The 16,485-nt window shown below is 50.3% G+C and overlaps 1 protein-coding gene across 3 annotated transcripts in view; it reads right to left on the bottom strand.

Annotated features, from left to right (window-relative positions):
* The window catches only part of ITGA9 (integrin subunit alpha 9), a 395,095-nt gene that overhangs the window by 283,438 nt on the left and 95,172 nt on the right, over positions 1-16,485 (bottom strand). For all 3 annotated transcript variants that reach the window (XR_010319610.1, XM_064277483.1, XM_064277482.1), the window contains exon 15: positions 7,078-7,238. Coding sequence is in view for 2 of the 3 variants with exons in the window: in XM_064277483.1 (XP_064133553.1) it covers positions 7,078-7,238 (161 nt within the window). In the remaining variant the exon portion in view is untranslated. The remainder of the gene's footprint in view (positions 1-7,077; positions 7,239-16,485) is intronic.

Raw genomic sequence — 16,485 nt, 5'->3', positions numbered from 1 at the left:
GGAGAGCCTTCCAACAGAACGCCATGCAGCTGTGAAAAGAAGAGGCGATCTCTACACGCACTGATACGGAACAATCTCCAAGGTCCACTCTCTAAAAATGAGCTTGATTGAGACATGATTTACATACAAAAATGCTGACCACTTTCACGTGAACGTTTTGATGAGCTTTAACAAACGTATTCAGTCATATCACCACCAGCACAGTCGTGACCTAGAATATTTTCATCACCCCAAAAAGTTCCCTCATGCCTCTTGGCAGTCATCTTCCACCGACTACCTCCAATCCCGGGCCCTGGAAACCACTCATCTGCTTTCTGTCTCTTCAGTTTGCCTTTTCTAGAGCGTTACATAAATGAACTCAGGCGGTATTGGCCTTTTATGTCTGGCTTCTTTCACTTAGCAGAGACTTTTCAGATTCTCGGGTTGTTGCATATAACAGTAGTTCAATCCTTTTTATAGTAGAATTTCTGAACAAATCTATCTTGGAAGAAGTACAGCCCGAATGCTCTTGCGAAGCAAGGATAGTGAGACTTTGTTTCACGTACTTCGGGCATGTTATCAGGAGAGATCGGTCCCTGGAGAAGGACATCATGCTTGGTGGAGGGTCAGCGAAAAAGAGGAAGACCCTCAACAAGATGGACTGACACAGTGGCTGCAACCATGGGCTCAAACATAACAATGACCATGAAGATGGCGCAGGGCCGGGCAGTGTTTCCTTCTTTCACATACAGGGTTGCTAAGAGTTGGAGCCAACTTGACGGCACCTAACAACCACAAGGTATTTCATTTTATATATTTACCAAAATCTGTTTACCCATTCTACAGTTGGACTTCCAAAAAAAAAAGTAAGTTGCACAACAGTGTGTATACAGCCTGCTACCATTTGTGTAAGACAGAAACGGGTCCGTTTATTGACAAACTCTTGAAAGATACATCAAAAACTGAAACCATGTGTTATGGATTAAACTGTGTCCCCCAAAATTATGTGTGTCAACTTGGCTAGGCCATGATTCCCAGTATTGTGTGACTGTCCACCATTTTGTCATCTGATATGATTTTCCTCTGTTGTAAATTCTGTCTCTATGATGTTAATGAGGTGGGTTTAGCAGCAGTTATGTTAATAAGGCAGGACTCAATTTACAAGATTAGGTTGTGTCTTAAGTCAATCTCTTTTGAGATATAAAAGAGAGAAAGGAGCTGAGAGATGGGGGGGGAGCGGGGACGGGGGATGACCTCGTACCACCAAGAAAGCAGAGCCAGGAGCAGAGCGCGTTCCTTGGACCTGGGGTTCCTGCACTGAGAAGTTTCTCGACAGGGGAAGAGTGATAACAAGGACCTTCCCACAGAGCTGACAGAGACAGAAAACCTTCCCCTGGAGCTGGAGCCCTGAATTTGGACTTCTAGCCTCCTAGACTATGAGAGACTAAATTTCTTTGTTAAAGCCATCCATTTGTGGTATTTCCATTACAGCAGCATTAGATGACTAAGACACCACGGTTGTCTTTCGGAGAGGAGTTAAGTGACCAAAGGATTTCCTTTCTTTGAATACATTTTGTACATCTTAAATATTTTTAATGATGCATATACTACCAATTTAAATAATAATAATTTTAAAAGTTTTAAGACTCCCTACATCTAAGATCTGCATCCTTTTTCCCAAATCCTGTGACTTCTCTAGGTATTTCTCTCACTTACCAAGGTGACCAACAGCTTTAGCACGTTGTTTTCCAGATACAAGGAGAAGCTTTGCCGTCTTCCTCTCTCCTCCTCCTCCAACTTAATCTTCCTTCCTTAACGATCCGCTTCCCAAACTTAAACAAGAAACGTCCCTGGAAATTGCTGTTCAGTGGATTCAGACACTTTGCAAATTCACCGCACACTGTGTGACTGAGTGTTCTAACGACTGAAGCATTTTGTCAGACGTGAAAAGGAAACGAACTGAACTCCTGGAAACAGCCAAAGCGTCAAAGTGTGATCTCAGAGACGACCTGGTCAGCAGCTCCAATAAGCCAGGAGACTGACTGGTACTGAGGACATTCAATACGTGCGGACTGACTGGCCCCCAAAGAGCCACTAAACCATCAGCAGGCACGACGGGGTGTTGTTGTGTTGGGTGCTGTCAAGACAATTCCAACTCATCGTGACCCCGTGTGACAGAGCAGAACTGCCCCATCGGGTTTTCTTGGCTGTTTTTTTTAGTCTTGATGGGGCAGATTGCCGGGTTTTTCTCCCGTGGAGCCATTGGGCGGGTTTGAACCACCAAACTTTTGGTTCGTAGGTGAACTTTGAACCACTGTACCACCAGGGCTCCTTACCACAGGGTGAGCAGCTCCAGTCAAGCAGAGCAGTCACGAGGTGGTTTTCAGTGGCACACAGGCACGGCTCCACAACAGGACTGATGCGGGGAAAGTAACCCCTCCGTCCATTCCCTACTGCACCGGGGGAAAGCTCCAGTGCGGTGCCAGTACGGTCTCAACACTCCGCCAGCACTCAGTAATCCATCCCCCTTTTGAACACACAGGGAGAGCCGGCCAGTTCTTCAGGGGCTTTGGCCGACAACGAAATCCGGCTAGAATCCGAGGGCACTGTTGTGTCTTTGACGTATTTATTTTTATACTGACTTTCTGCTTTTGGCGTGGGGTAATTGGTTTTCTGCTTACAACAGGGTATGAAGGTTCTGTTTTAAATTATTTTATTTGAGGCAAAAAGTCAGTTGATTTAAAGAAAAATATAAAATGAAATACCACAGGAGGTGTGCGGTTAAAACCAAAGAACTTGCACAAGCCACGAAGGAGGTACGTGGTTCCGTCTGAATAGGACGAAAACCAGGCCTCTGATGGCCAGACTGTAGGGGCGTTCAGCGGACACAGGGCCAAGGCAGGGAAATGTGAGAGGCCTGTTCCGGGGAAGAGGGACAGTTCGCCCTGACAAGGGCCCACGCCACAGGTGATGTTGTGGTAGAAGATGAGGCTAGAAAGGTAAACTGAGGCCAGGTTGCAGAGAGCCTCGAGGTCTAGGGGGAGGTGTCTGGACTTTCCCTGTGACTGTGGGGATCCACTAGAGGTCCCCAGGCCACGCGCCTAGTAGAAGGGGGCCCATCCCCAGCACAGGGCTGGTTTGGCGGGGAGAGGAGATAAGCTCAGTCCTACAAACCTCAGAGAGCCTGAGAACATACCCAGCACCCCCAGGAGGATGTGGCTTATCACAAAACTGTACCTTCCAGGCGCCCTACTAGGGCCAAGGATGGAACAAAGCACAGCATACTTAACCGAGGCAGGTGTCAGCCCAAGCAGTCTTTTACGATATAGATACATATTGCCATATATGGAATGAAAACTTCTAGCGAAAAAGAAAAAAGAAAAAAAAAGATTGGACTAGGCTTAAAGAAAAAAGACCTAAAGATAGCCTAAACAAAGCACACCCAGCCCTCTGAGCCTGCCTCACCGTCTGCTGGCCATATGGTGTGTGATAAGCCAGAACGCTTTTATTTATCTTCCCTGACTTGTTCCACAAAGCAGAGTGAGCCAGCCCTGAGCACAAAACGCCTCCGGTGCAGCAGAGGTTGTGCCGTGCTTTTACGGCCCAGCTCGCGGCTCCCAATCCCCAGGGCCTGCTCCCGGGGGGGCAGGCCGGCCGCTGGCCACCCCCCCCCAGCCCTGCTGGCCCTCTCAGCCTCACACCAGCCACCACCTCCACAGCTGCTTTCCCACAACTGGAAAACCACAGCCGTAGGGGTCACCTCCTCAGCCAGCTGTGCCCTCCTGCAGCCAGCGCTCCGCCATTCCTCCAGGGGTCCTCCCACATGGCCCAGGCAACAACTACGAGGAAAATGAAACTTTCCCAGCAGCCGTGGATTACAAAAGGAGCCCTGGTGGTGCCATGGCTGAACACTCCACTGTTAACCGAAAGGTTGGCGGTTCAAACCCACCAGTGGCTCCCTGGGAGAAAAGACCTGGCAACGTGCTCCTGTAAAGATTACAGCCTAGAAGCCCTGTGGGGCAGTTCTACTTCATCACATGGGGTCGGTGTGAGTCAGGATCTTCATGAGAGCAGATGGTCAGGTCCCTCTCCCATGGAACCTCTGGGTGGGTTCGAACTGCAAACCTTCTGACTAACAGTCAAGCACTTCTGTAAAGATTACAGTCTAGAAAACCCCGTGAGGCAGCTCTGTTCTATCACATGGGCTTGCTATGAGTCAGAAATCGACTTGACGGCACACAACAACAACACAGGTTATCCGCCATCCTGAGCGGTGCCTAACAGAAATGTCACCTCTTGGATCATAAAGGCCCCAGAAGCTTCCATTTCCTCACATGAGAAAATGGCCGACCAATAACTGTATCCAAATTGTTCTAAGGCCAAGTTCACTAAAGCAGGCCTGAGCATTATCCTTCCTAAAATGACCCAGATAATCACGTAAAGGTTTGTGAGCCCTGTCCTTAGCCTCCAAACTCCTTTGACACCACCTCAACCTCTCTTCCTGTCAGCCATGTTTTCACTGAATAGAGAAGCGATGCCTGTGAAGTGCCAACACATGAGGAGAGCTGAAGCTGCCAACAGGATAGCCAATTAGATGTGAATTTCAGCTAAACAATAATTTTTATTTAGCATAAGTATATCCTATACCCTATTTGGGATATACTTATACGGTAAAGCCTACAGAAGCCAGAGCCTGTGTAAGAGGGTACCCTGTCAGAAAAGGAAAACTCAAATATCTTCCACTAAAAGGAGAGATAGAAAAGTGGTAAGACTGCTTAGAGGCGGAAAACTTGTGAGACGTGGAAAAACGAGACAGTCCCACAGAGTCCCAGCTCTCCCAGGTGTCACTGTCCTAACAAAAATGTTTGTTGTGTATCTGAAATTCAAATCTAAGAGTGCTATATTTTTATTTGCTAAGTCTGTTGAGCCTGGACACCGGGACATAGTAGGGCTAACCACCACTCAAGCAGCTCTGCTCTTGCCAGTTACCCCTTAGAGGTCTCCACAGAGGGAGCCCTGCCTCTGGCCTGACCTCAGTGCTGTTCCCTGTGTAAACAGGCCCGCAGGCTCGGTGTGGTCCTATCTCACAGCCAGCACCCCTGGAAGCTAAGGGCAGCTTCTCAGCCAAACCCAGAAGTCACAAAGAGGCTTGAAGGAAGGCATTTATGGCATGAGAAACCTCTGCCCCCAGCAAGCTGGAAATACCAAGCACGAGCACTTAAAGGCCTGGGAGTGTCTGGGGAGGAGCCTGTCCTGGGCAGCCTCACCCACCAACCCTCTAGGACATCCATGAGCCAATGTAATCTAAAACCTGGAGTGGTCAGTGGCTGGCTGCCTTAAGAGAAGCACAAACAGCTTTATAAATGGCCTTCACCTGGGGCCTTGGGGCAGCTGGTCTGGGCAGGCCCCAGCACGTGTCCCGGCTGAGGACACAACCCGGCCCCACTGAAAATCATCCCAGGGGTGTGGACTCAAGGGCGCTGGGTCAGACCAAGGGCCTGTGATGTATGGCCATTTCTCTGTACACAGCCCAGAAGTATCTAGAAGCAACTGCTGGTCTCCTACTCAGGCACTAGAAACACAGAAATAGAATGATGCTTCATCTCCAATCTGCAGACTACTTTTGCTACCAGCAGAAATCCACTGGCTGATAACATTAGGTTGAAGGACGTGAAAGTGCCACTTTTATAAGTCGAAAATGTGAGAATATTGGCAACTGCGCACGGTCCAACCTACTGCTATATGTCACGCCATGCAGGGTTCTCTAAGTATATGCACCGTGTGACCACCTTTCAAGGTACGTATTACTGTGTCCATTTCAGAGATGCAGAAACGGAGACACCGAGAGGTCAGAGACTCATCCAGATGGATATACACCCAGGTGAGCCTGACTCCAAGACCCGCATTCACTCCACACGGCATGGATCACACAGGTTCTTCCACCTCCTGCGCTCTCCGGCTCTGCCGTGGCTCAGTGGCTGCCCATTCCTGCAACCCAGGCACCACCAGGACTCACACCAACCTGGCGCCTGCCTGTGCAGAAGGCACTCTCTGGCCAATCAGAGCCTGGCCTCCTGAATTAACAGCAAAGTGTGTTTAAGAAACAACCTCAAGAGAAGAAAAACGATCAAAAGCTTCCTTAGACCAAGAGAGGGAAAGAGCAAAAGAAACGAACTCCTAAAACAAACAAAGTAATCAAGGGAGAAAAATCTAGTCCAGCCCATTGTAAAATGCCCTCACTGTGACCGTGAGCTAACGTGTAGTGGACCACTGAGAAAGGTATCAGGTGCGGTGTGATCAAGCGTCACCTCAGACCCAGAGGCAAGTGCTTCTGGGGCTCTCCTTTAAGAAGACTCCTAGAGCCTCATAGAGGGGAGGAGATGGAAACCCTCCCAAAAGAACAAGTAAAAGCCAGAGACCATCACTGGCTTCCTGGCTTACTTCAGAGGCTGGGACTAGCTCAGTAAGAGAGCTCTCAGACTCCAACTTTAAAAGAAGAAAAGAATATTCTCTTTATCACTAAAGTGCATCTGACCCAAGCCATGGTGTTTTCAATCACCTCATAAGCATGTGAAAGCTGGACAATGAATAAAGAAGACTGAGGAAGAACTGACGCCTTTGAATTATGGTGTTGGTGAAGAATATTCAATACACCATGGGCGGCCAGAAGAACAAACAAATCTGTCTTGGCAGAAGTGCAGCCAGAATGCTCCTTAGAAGCGAGGATGGCAAGACTTCATCTCACATACTTTGGACATGTTGTCAGGAGGGAGCGGTCCCTGGAGAAGGACATTATGCTTGGTAATGTAGAGGGTGAGTGAAAAAGAGGGAGACCCTCAATGAGATGGATTGACACCGTGGCTTCAACAATGGGTTCAAACATAACAATGACTATAAGGACGACGCAGGACTGGGCAGTGTCTCATTCTGTTGTACAAAGGTTCACTATGAGTCAAAATCGACTTGACGGCACCTAACAAACATCAAATAAAAGCCTGGAAGTCAGAGGATAAGCGATTCCCAATAAAAGAAGTTTCCACCTGTTGCCATAAGCGTGTGTAGAGATCAAAGTTTGAGGACCAGGAAGAAAGGACTGACCTTCACATGGGCCAAGTAGTGATGGCACGTCTCCTCCCTGTGGGCCAGCTGCAGCTTCTCTGTGATCTGACCCATGGTCTCTCCCAGCAACACAAAGTAGACCCTGGGCAGCTGGCCCTTCTCCTTTTTGGACACATCCGCCGTCAGAACATAATTCAGGCCTGCCAATAAAGGAAAGGTCAAAACGTTAGCAAAGGGCAGATGTGCAGTGACCAGGCCACCTCCACCCACCTTAGAGGTGTTTTTTCCTACTCTGAGGGCCACGTCCTCATTTTACACCATACCTGGCCCTCCACTGCAGGGAGCCCTGTGGCCCAAGTCAAAACCTTCTCAAAGAGAAGCACAGCAGCCAGGGTGCTCATAGACACTGTGGAGTCCCAGGATGCCACCCACCTTTCTGGGGACACTCTGTGTTTCACACTGTATGGGTCTCCCTGATCTGATATTAAACCTCACAGGTTATCAACTGAGCCATCAATACACACGTCAACAGTTATCTGTACCTACCCCCAAGACTATGGCCCCCGGACACCCCTCTAACTCAGAGCTGAAGCCACTGCCTAAGTTGACCCTTCAGCCAAAGATTAGACAGGCCTATAAAACAAACAATAACACATGTGAGGGACATGCTTCTTAGTTCAATCAAGTACACGAGACCAAATGGGCAACACCTGCCCAAAAGCAAAGATGAGAAGGCAGGAAGGGACATGAAACCTGGACTAAAGGACACAGGGAACCTGGGGTGGGTAGGGGAGAATGTTGACACATCACGGGGATTTCTACCAATGTCACAAACAATCTGTGTATAAATTGTTGAATAAGAAACTAATTTGCCCTGTAAACTTTCACCTAAAGCACACACACACGCCACACACAAAATTAGCTGTGCCTAAAAAAAAAAATTTTTTTTTTTAATACAGGCTAATGCTCTAAAAAGCAGACAACACAGCGAACCCACACGATATTGCTGGAAGCTGCTGAAATCATCAATGCACCACGCAACAATGGCTCGTGTAAAGTAACGTGACGTATGCCTCACACATGGGCTAATCCTAACTCGTCTCGCGGGTGCTGAGTCGTGCTCTTAGCCACTGTATCTGCTGGACCACGCACCATCCACGGTTTACTGAACACCAACTACATGACAGGCGCTGTTGCAGGCACAAGAGGAATGCCCACCTTCACGGAGCCTGCACTCCTGGAAATTCAGACGAAGGCTGAAGCTGAATTTACCCAGGTCGCTAAGTGTGGTGATCAACAATCCGTAGTGCCTATCATTTCAACGGAGCCCTGTGGTGCAGTGGTTAAGAGCTTGGCTGCTCTACCAAAAGGCTGGCAGTTCAAATCCACCAGCCACTTCTTGGCAACTCTATGGGGCAGTTCTACTTTGTCCTGTAGGGTCGCTATGAGTCAGAATTGACTCGACAGCAATTTTTTTTTTCTTTTTTCTTTTTTAAATCATTTCAACAGGTCCCTGGATGGGTGGCACAAACGGTTTAGGTCTCTGGGTGGCACAAAGGGTTCACACCTGACTACTAACCTAAAGGTTGGCGGTTCGAACCCATTTAGTAGTGCCACAGAAAAAAAGGTCTGGCGATCTGCTTCCATAAAGATTACAGCCCCCCCCAAAAATCCTATGGAATAGTTCTACTCTGTAATACATGGGGTCGCCATGAGTCAGAATCTACTCAACCACAATAGGCTTGCTTTTTTTTTTTTTTTTGGTTATCATTTCAACTGGAGTCCCTGAGTCCGTTAATGTTCTCAACTGCTAACAGAAAGGTCGGAGGTTTGATACCACCCAGAGGCCCCTCAGAAGAAGGCCTGGTGACCTACAAAAAATCAGCCACTGGAAACCCTGTGGGGCACAGTTTCACTCTGACACACATGGGGTCGTCACAGGTCAGAATCAACTGGACGGCCACTGGTTTATCGTTTCAACGGAGGTATGACCACAGCGGGGCCCGTACGAGGCCTTCTCCTGAAAGACACATCGTCTGTGCCTGACGCACAATGCCAGGTAGCAGCGCCTACTGGGACTAAACCTGGACTTAAAGACGGTCACGATATGGAACGCATCTGGTCCGCTGAATACACCCGAAAGGCTAGTAAGTACGTAACGATGAGTTGTATTAGCTATACACAGCTTTCGTATCAGAAGGCCAATTTCACTGCTTTTCTTTGCCCAGAATTCCATCTCAGCAGCTCCTAACACTTTGAGTTCAGAGGAAGGGGGAGTTTTAAAAGACAGGACAGAGCCCTCCCTCTCTAAGCGCAGATGGCCCGGCCCCGACACGTCTCCACACACCAGCACACACCTGCCAGCATCTAAGTACATGAAGCCTGGGCAGCAGGGATGGCGCTGGCTTTTAATAACACCAAAGGCATCGCCACCAGGGGAGACAGGAATGGGAGAGAGGGCAAAGGCTCTGTGCTGCTGCCCAGGAGCACACTTCCGATACATCTGATGGCTTTCCTGGGCCCCTGCTACCTGGGGGACCTGGCCATGCCAAAGCTGGCCGGTTCCTGGTCAGCAAAGACAAACCTGCCCCAACTTGTGTATTTCTGCAAACAGCTGATTTCCAAAGGAAGGCTGGGCACCAGGAGGACCCAAGACCTAGATAATCCTGGGAGGTATTATTTAGAAGAAAAGGATGCGTGCGGGAAAGCGCTTCAAGAGAAAAACACGGAGCCCTTATGTGTGACAAACCTACTCTGGTGGGAAGTCTACAGCAAACAGGGCAGCCTCGTAGACTGTCAAAGCTTTAAGGCAATGCTAGGGACCATCTGGCCCATAGCCCTCCTTTTCCAGACGCAGGAACTAAGACCTTAAGAGGGACAAGACTTGCTCCAGGCCATACAACCATCCACCATGGAGCTGAATCTAGACCCCTGGTGCGGGCTATTCCTACCACACTGGTTCTTGGTACATCTGTCACATTACCTGACAAATCTTCAGGCACAGACAACAGAAGCAAACAGGTGCAGAGATCTAGAACGGAACTCTGGCCAACTGACTTTCTAAAGACCACAAACTTCCCTGAGCAACAGCCAGACAGTAAGAAGCGGTAAGTATAGGGAAGGTTCCGAAGTTCTGCTCAACAAGATCACGGCTAGAGACGGGCATTGCTGGCCGATGGACCAGGGCTCACTGGATAAGCCAATATGGTGGCAGTAGCTGCAGAGCGGTGTCTCCTCTGCAGCCCCGCCCACCTTCCCCCCAGGCAGGAGAGCTACTCTGCTCCCCTCAGGAGGGATGATCATGGAGAGACCAGTAGGTCTGAGCTATCTGGCCCTGGATGAGCAGCTGAGCTTGGAGAGAGCCTGAGTGGACATGCGCACAGGACAACAACAGGTGCTATCAGGGCACGCCCATCTCTCTGCTCTCCGCCCAAATATAACCACCAGCACCTCCTCCCGAGGGCTTTCTCTGTGGCTGTGCCCACATGCACAGCAGGCCAGAAGTGCCACGGAACCAATGTCCCTAAAACCAAACCCACTGCCATCGGGTCGATTCCAACTCATAGTGACCCTACAGGACAGAGTAGAACTGCTCCATAAGGTTTCCAAGGCTGTAAATCGCCACGAAAGCAGACTGCCACATCTTTGTCCATAACCCCTGGGAGTTTCGAACTGACAGCCTTCCAATTAGCAGGCAAGCACTTTAACTACTGGGCCACCAAGGCGCCTTAATGTCCCTGAAGGAGCCCTCAATCAATGCAGGACCCCAGCTCCCTTGCCTCTGGGGTGGAATAGCTCTGGTATGTGGTCTACACTGACTCCCAGAGTTCCCCAGCAGGATTAAACCCAGCTGCCCACAGTGATAACTTGCTCAATGACACACCCTTCACCCGGGTGCCTTCTCTCCCTGTCTCACTGCCCCAGTGGTGCTGGATAAACTGTGTGCATGTGAACCCTCTGACTCAGGGTCTACACATCTGGGAGAACCCAAATTAAGATGAGGCAAGTCACAAAAAGGGAAAGAAACTGACCTTCAGTGTATGCCAAGTGTTTGCTAGGTAGTTCACAAACATGAGGAGCCCTGGCAGCGCAGTGGTTAAGTGCTCAGCTGGTAACCAAAAGGTCGGCAGTTTGAATACACCAGCCGCTCCTTGGAAATCCTACGGGCCATTCTACTCTGTCCTATAGGGTCACTATGAGTCGGAACTGACTAGATGGCAGCTGGTTTGGTTTTGGTTACAAACACCAGCATCAGCCCTCCAAAGCCCCACACCTCCCTTCCCGCCTCACTGAAGACTAGCTGGCTCTATACGTCCCGCCCCCAACTTAACTGGCACCGGCTGCCGTTGAGTTGATTGACTCGTGGCGACCCCATGTACGTCAGGGCAGAATTCCCCCACAGGTTCCTCAGTGGCTGATTTTTCAGAAGTAGATCTCCAGGCCGTGTTTCCAGGAAGCCCTCGGGTAGACTGGAACCTCCAACCTCTGAGTTAACAGCCAAGTGCGTTAACTAACTGCACCACCCAGGACTCCCTCCCAACTTAAAGAGGGCAGAAATCGTTCAGAGGTCTCAGAGACAGAGCTGAGCCGTGGTGCCTGCTGCTCTGCTCGCAGGTAGGTGTGGGGATGGCAACACACTCACCCGTCAGATTCTCCCAAAATGTCAAAAGATGCCATCACAGGCCATGAATCATCCCAAGTCACCAAGCGCCATTTCATCTCTAGGTCTGCTACCTGGACCTTCCCCTTGGTTGAAAATTTGCTTTGACATTTTAAATTACCCAAAAAGAAGTCACCTCTGTATCAGACCCTCCATTCTAGAAGCAAGGTGGACCGAGCACCCTCAGGATGTGAAATTCTGCCTGAGTGACAGTCTCTGGCTGCCAGAGTGGCAAGAAGAAACGCAGACCATTTGAAGTCCTGAGTGCACCTGGTGGTCTAAACAGCACCCACCTGAGTGCATCGGAAAGGAAGCCCCTATAAGAAAGGGGGGTTCAGAGAGCAGCCAATTTGCTTGCTCCTTTCAGGGCTGAAGCCCCAGGAGGGTGGGCTAGTCCGGCTGGCCGAGTCCCAGAAGTGGTGCTGTGAGCAGGCAAAACGAAAAACCCAACACATTGCTGTCCAGCTGATTCCGACTCATAGCAGGCAGCCGCCCCTAATGCAAGCCAGCCCCGTTGCGGGGAGGGTACTGGTTCTGATTAGGGCCTGCTCCAAACAGCACATCTCGCATCTTGCAGTTCTCCTTCTGGCAGCTTTGTGTGCCATGCCATGTCAGATGATGTCATGTTGATGGAAAAGCTGATGGCCCCAAGTAATGCTTTCAGCCGCCTCCTTTCCCTGCCCCCAGCTGGTTCCCCAGGGCCCCCCACACCGGCCAGGATGGAGCCAGCTGTCTCGCATGAATTCACTGGTCTCTCCCAGTGAGTTTTGATTCATTCCCCTCCTCCGGCAGAACAAGATTTCAGCTGTGAGAGTCTACTAATAAATTCTCCTTCCAGAGTCACTGAGTTTCCTTTGGAGATTCTGGGGGCCGGGGCGGTGGGTGGATATTTCTACTTTATTAGCTTTCCTAAGCCCCCCTCTCTCCCAAGGAATGAGGTGGTAATTATCAGACCAAACCTGTTGCCATCAAGTAGATTCCGACTTATAGTGACCCTGTAGGACAGAGTAGAACTGCCCCATAGGGTTTCCAAGGAGTGGCTGGTAGATTCGAACTGCCAACCTTTTGGTTAGCAGCCAAGCTCTTAACCACTGTGCCACCAGGACTAAGTTACTCCATTCTTCACATATCATGAGATTTGCCTCTTTTTCCCATCTCCATGCTTCTCCAGAGCCCGTAAGAAGCTCAGAGAATGTTCTCTGCTTGCTGAGCAGAAATGTGCCCCTAAAGCCAGAGGAAGGATCTGGGGGGAAGTCTGGTTTCAATCTTATTTCTGCTATTGGCTTGGATGACTTTGGTGCCAGCTCTCAGGACCTGGGCTCAACTGCTTGTCCAGAGAGAGGGCAGGACTCCAGCCAGCTCACAGCTTTGCCAGGGAGCCTGAGAGCCATGCGAACATCGAGGCGGGAGTTAGAAAGCAAAACACAACCACACAGGGCTCGTCCCTTCCTGGTTTTCATTCAGCATTTTGGTGAGACAGCGAGCATCCAGATGGAGAATGGCCAGCTCAGGTCTCAGCCTCCTGAGGTTGACCAGCTGGGTGAGGGGCAGAGCCCTCTTGGGCAGCATTCCCCACCCCTGTGTATGCACCTGAGGGCCTCGAGGAGCAATGAGATGCACCCCGGGTCGAGAATGAAGTGATCAGTAATAACATATGGGACGGGTGGAACTCTTGATCTGAACTGGTTAATGAAATCTGTTATAAATCTGTTCTTGTGGGAGCCCACTGATAGAACTGTAAGTCTGGGTCAGCATCCCAGCACTTAGCATAGTGCCTACCACGCAAAGGGGCTTAGCACAAGAGGGAGGAGCGAGCGTCCGGCTGTCATTTTGTCTTGATTATCTGCCTCCCTCCACTACAGTGGTGATGCAGTGATTAAGAGCTCGGCAGCAGTTTGAATCCACCACCAGCCGCTCCTTGGAAACCCTATGGGGCAGGTCTCCTCTGTCCTACTGGGTTGCTATGAGTCGGAATCCACTTGAGGGCATCAGGTTTGCTTTTTTTTTTTGGTCTCCACTAGAATGAATACAAGATCCAGGACGGCAAGGACTTTGTCCTATTCCCAGCACAGCGCCTGGCACTGTGTAGGAGCTTCCTGTCTGTTGATTGAATGAGCAAACGGGAGCTTCATCAGTCAGTGTAACTGGACACAGGCCGTGCTGTTTTGTTAAGCTGTAGTCTCTCAGCTCCAAACCCACCCCTCCCTGGACTCTGCTCTGTGACGCTGGGCTGGGGCTCTGCAAACCACATTTCAGCTTTGCCAGTGGTTTCCCATGAGGCTCAGGCAACACAGAGAGCTTGAGGGAGGCTGCAAGACAGGAGGAGAAAGAGGGATTTGTTCCCTCCTGTCTGCTTCCTGCTCCTATCAGCTCAACCCAGCATCAGTTTTTCAAGGCAGTTGGTTCCAACTGCAGTTAATTCTATTTTCCAGTTTTTCCCCTAAACCCCCAGAGCCAGCCTCATTGCATGCCCCTCCCCAGAGATACCACCACCAGCCAGCCAGTGCCCCATCCTCAGAGGTTAAGGTCCCAGCTCTGCAGGGTCCCTTCTCCAACCTTTCAGGCTCTGATAATTCTAAGGAAGTGGTTAACCCCGCCATCAGGTAGCCCTGAATTCTCCCATGCCCAAGGATCTGTGGTTTCCCATTGCCAACGCAGGAAATGAAGAGGTGATCGGAAGCCCATCTCAATGTGTATGCTCAAGACCCCAAGGGCGAGGAAAAGAAATCAAAGGGGCAAGGCTGTAACATCAGACTGTTTGTGGCTCCCAAAGCCACCCTACAGAGCATGACCTGCAGCTGAAGGTGGTGGCCCTCCATCAAGACCCGGGGGCTGTTCAGAAACACCTAGACCACCACCACCCCAGCCTGCACTGCCCAAATGCAGCCCGCTGATGACAGGCTCAGCCCTGGAAATGCAGACACTGAGAGACGGCACTTGGCCACCGGGCATCCAGTGGACACAGCCACCAGCATGGCTCCTCTGCAGCTGCCGGCAATGCGAGTAGGGAAGGCTCATAACCGAGTACCAGCCATTGGTTCCTCAGGCAAAGGCCTGGGAGGTGACACTGAGCGGGCCAGCACCATCTGGTGGACCTGGAGGAGCGTGGAGGAGTCTGTGCTCCTGGGGTGCCCCAGCACTTCCTGGCCTGGGGACTTGGGCCTGATCTTCTCAACCCTGTAGACCCAAGGAGCTGCTTTCCACAGTGAACTCTAGAACTCACCCACAGCCGACCAACACCGCTACCTGGCAGGCAATCTCTCACCTCTACCTGATTCCCCATCACCTGTCCATATGGCTACCCACCTTCCCTCCCCAGTTCTCCATTCTACCACCAGCTCCTCTGCGGTAGATTTCTGCATTTCTTCCTTTACTGAGAAGGTTAAGGCATAGCTCATTTCCCTGAAGGCCAGTGAAAGAGACAGAAAATGCCAGGGATGGGTAATTTTCTGTGCTACCCCACTGATGGCACCCTGGTGACACAGCGGTCAAGAGCTTGGCTGCTAACCAAAAAGTCGCAGCTTGACTCCACCAGCCACTCCTTTGAAACCCTATGGGGCAGTTCTACTCTGTCCTATAGTGTCACTACGAGTTGGAATCAACTCGACGGCAATGGGTTTGGTTTTGGGTTTTGGTTTACCCCACTGACACCATCCTGTACAAGCCTGATTATTAAGTAAATGTGGGAAAACATCTTAAGAGTGTAAAAACATGTTTGATTTCATTGATGAACCCATGCAGCAGATGGAGGATGAGAAAGCAACCTCACTGGGAAGGCAAACTTGTACTGAACGTTAGACACTTTTCAGTTAACATCAGGAGGCAGTGGGGTGCAGTGGTCAAATTCTCACTTTTCATGCTAGAGCCCCAGATTTGATTCCTGGCCAGTGCGTCTCAAGCACAGCCACCACCTATCTGTCAGTGGATGCTTACAAGTTGCTATGATGCTGAACAGGTTTCCGTAGAGCTTCCAGACTAAGAAAGACTAGGAAGTAAGGCCTGGAGATCTACTGCTGAAAAATCAGCCAGTGAAAACCCTATGGATCACAACAGCCTGATCCCGTCGTGCAAGAGGTAGCTGTGAGCTGGGGGCCAACCTGACGGCAGGTGACAACCACAGTTAATGTTGGACATTAGTCAGGTTGCTCCACGTTAACAACAAGGAGCAGTGTCACCTGTCACCCATCAGCCTGCCTCCTCAGTTAAGCACCAACACTCCCAAGGCCATGGCTGAGTCTTGACCTTCCTTATAATTCCACCCACTGGTCAACAAAAGGCTGAGCCTACCTGACCTGAGTGACCCCCGGTCAGGAGCAGATGTGAGGACACATGCAGACCTCTTCACCCAGCTCAAGAACTCACATCAAGGGTTTGCTCTACCACTTGTCTTATGTTCTAACTCCTCCTCAAGGTTGCATCTTGGTTCCTTCTCCCCGTTCCTGCTATGACCCTGGGTAGTGCAAACAATTAAGATGCTCAGCTGCCAACTGAAACATTAGAGGTTCCAGTCCACCCAGAGGTGCCTCAGAGGAAAGGCCTAGAGATCTGCTCCCATAAAGTCAACCACTGAAAAAAACCTTATGGAGCACAGTTCTACTCCGACACACACGGGGTCGCCATGAGTTGGAGTCAACAGGAAATGGGAATTCCTGCTGTGCCAAATGACCGTCTCATCGTGACAGTCTTTAAACTGTGAAGAGTCTGAAGGTGGTGTGTACACCGCTTCAAGACCAACAGAGGAGACACTCTCCGTCAGACGCTCCACGAGGGGGGGCCTGGCCCTCTGG

This window comes from Loxodonta africana, chromosome 27 (assembly GCF_030014295.1).
Source record: "Loxodonta africana isolate mLoxAfr1 chromosome 27, mLoxAfr1.hap2, whole genome shotgun sequence".
NCBI classification, from domain to species: Eukaryota; Metazoa; Chordata; class Mammalia; order Proboscidea; family Elephantidae; genus Loxodonta; species Loxodonta africana.
The sequence above is the reverse complement of the archived record's forward strand: the minus strand, read 5'-3'. Positions and strand labels throughout refer to the sequence as shown.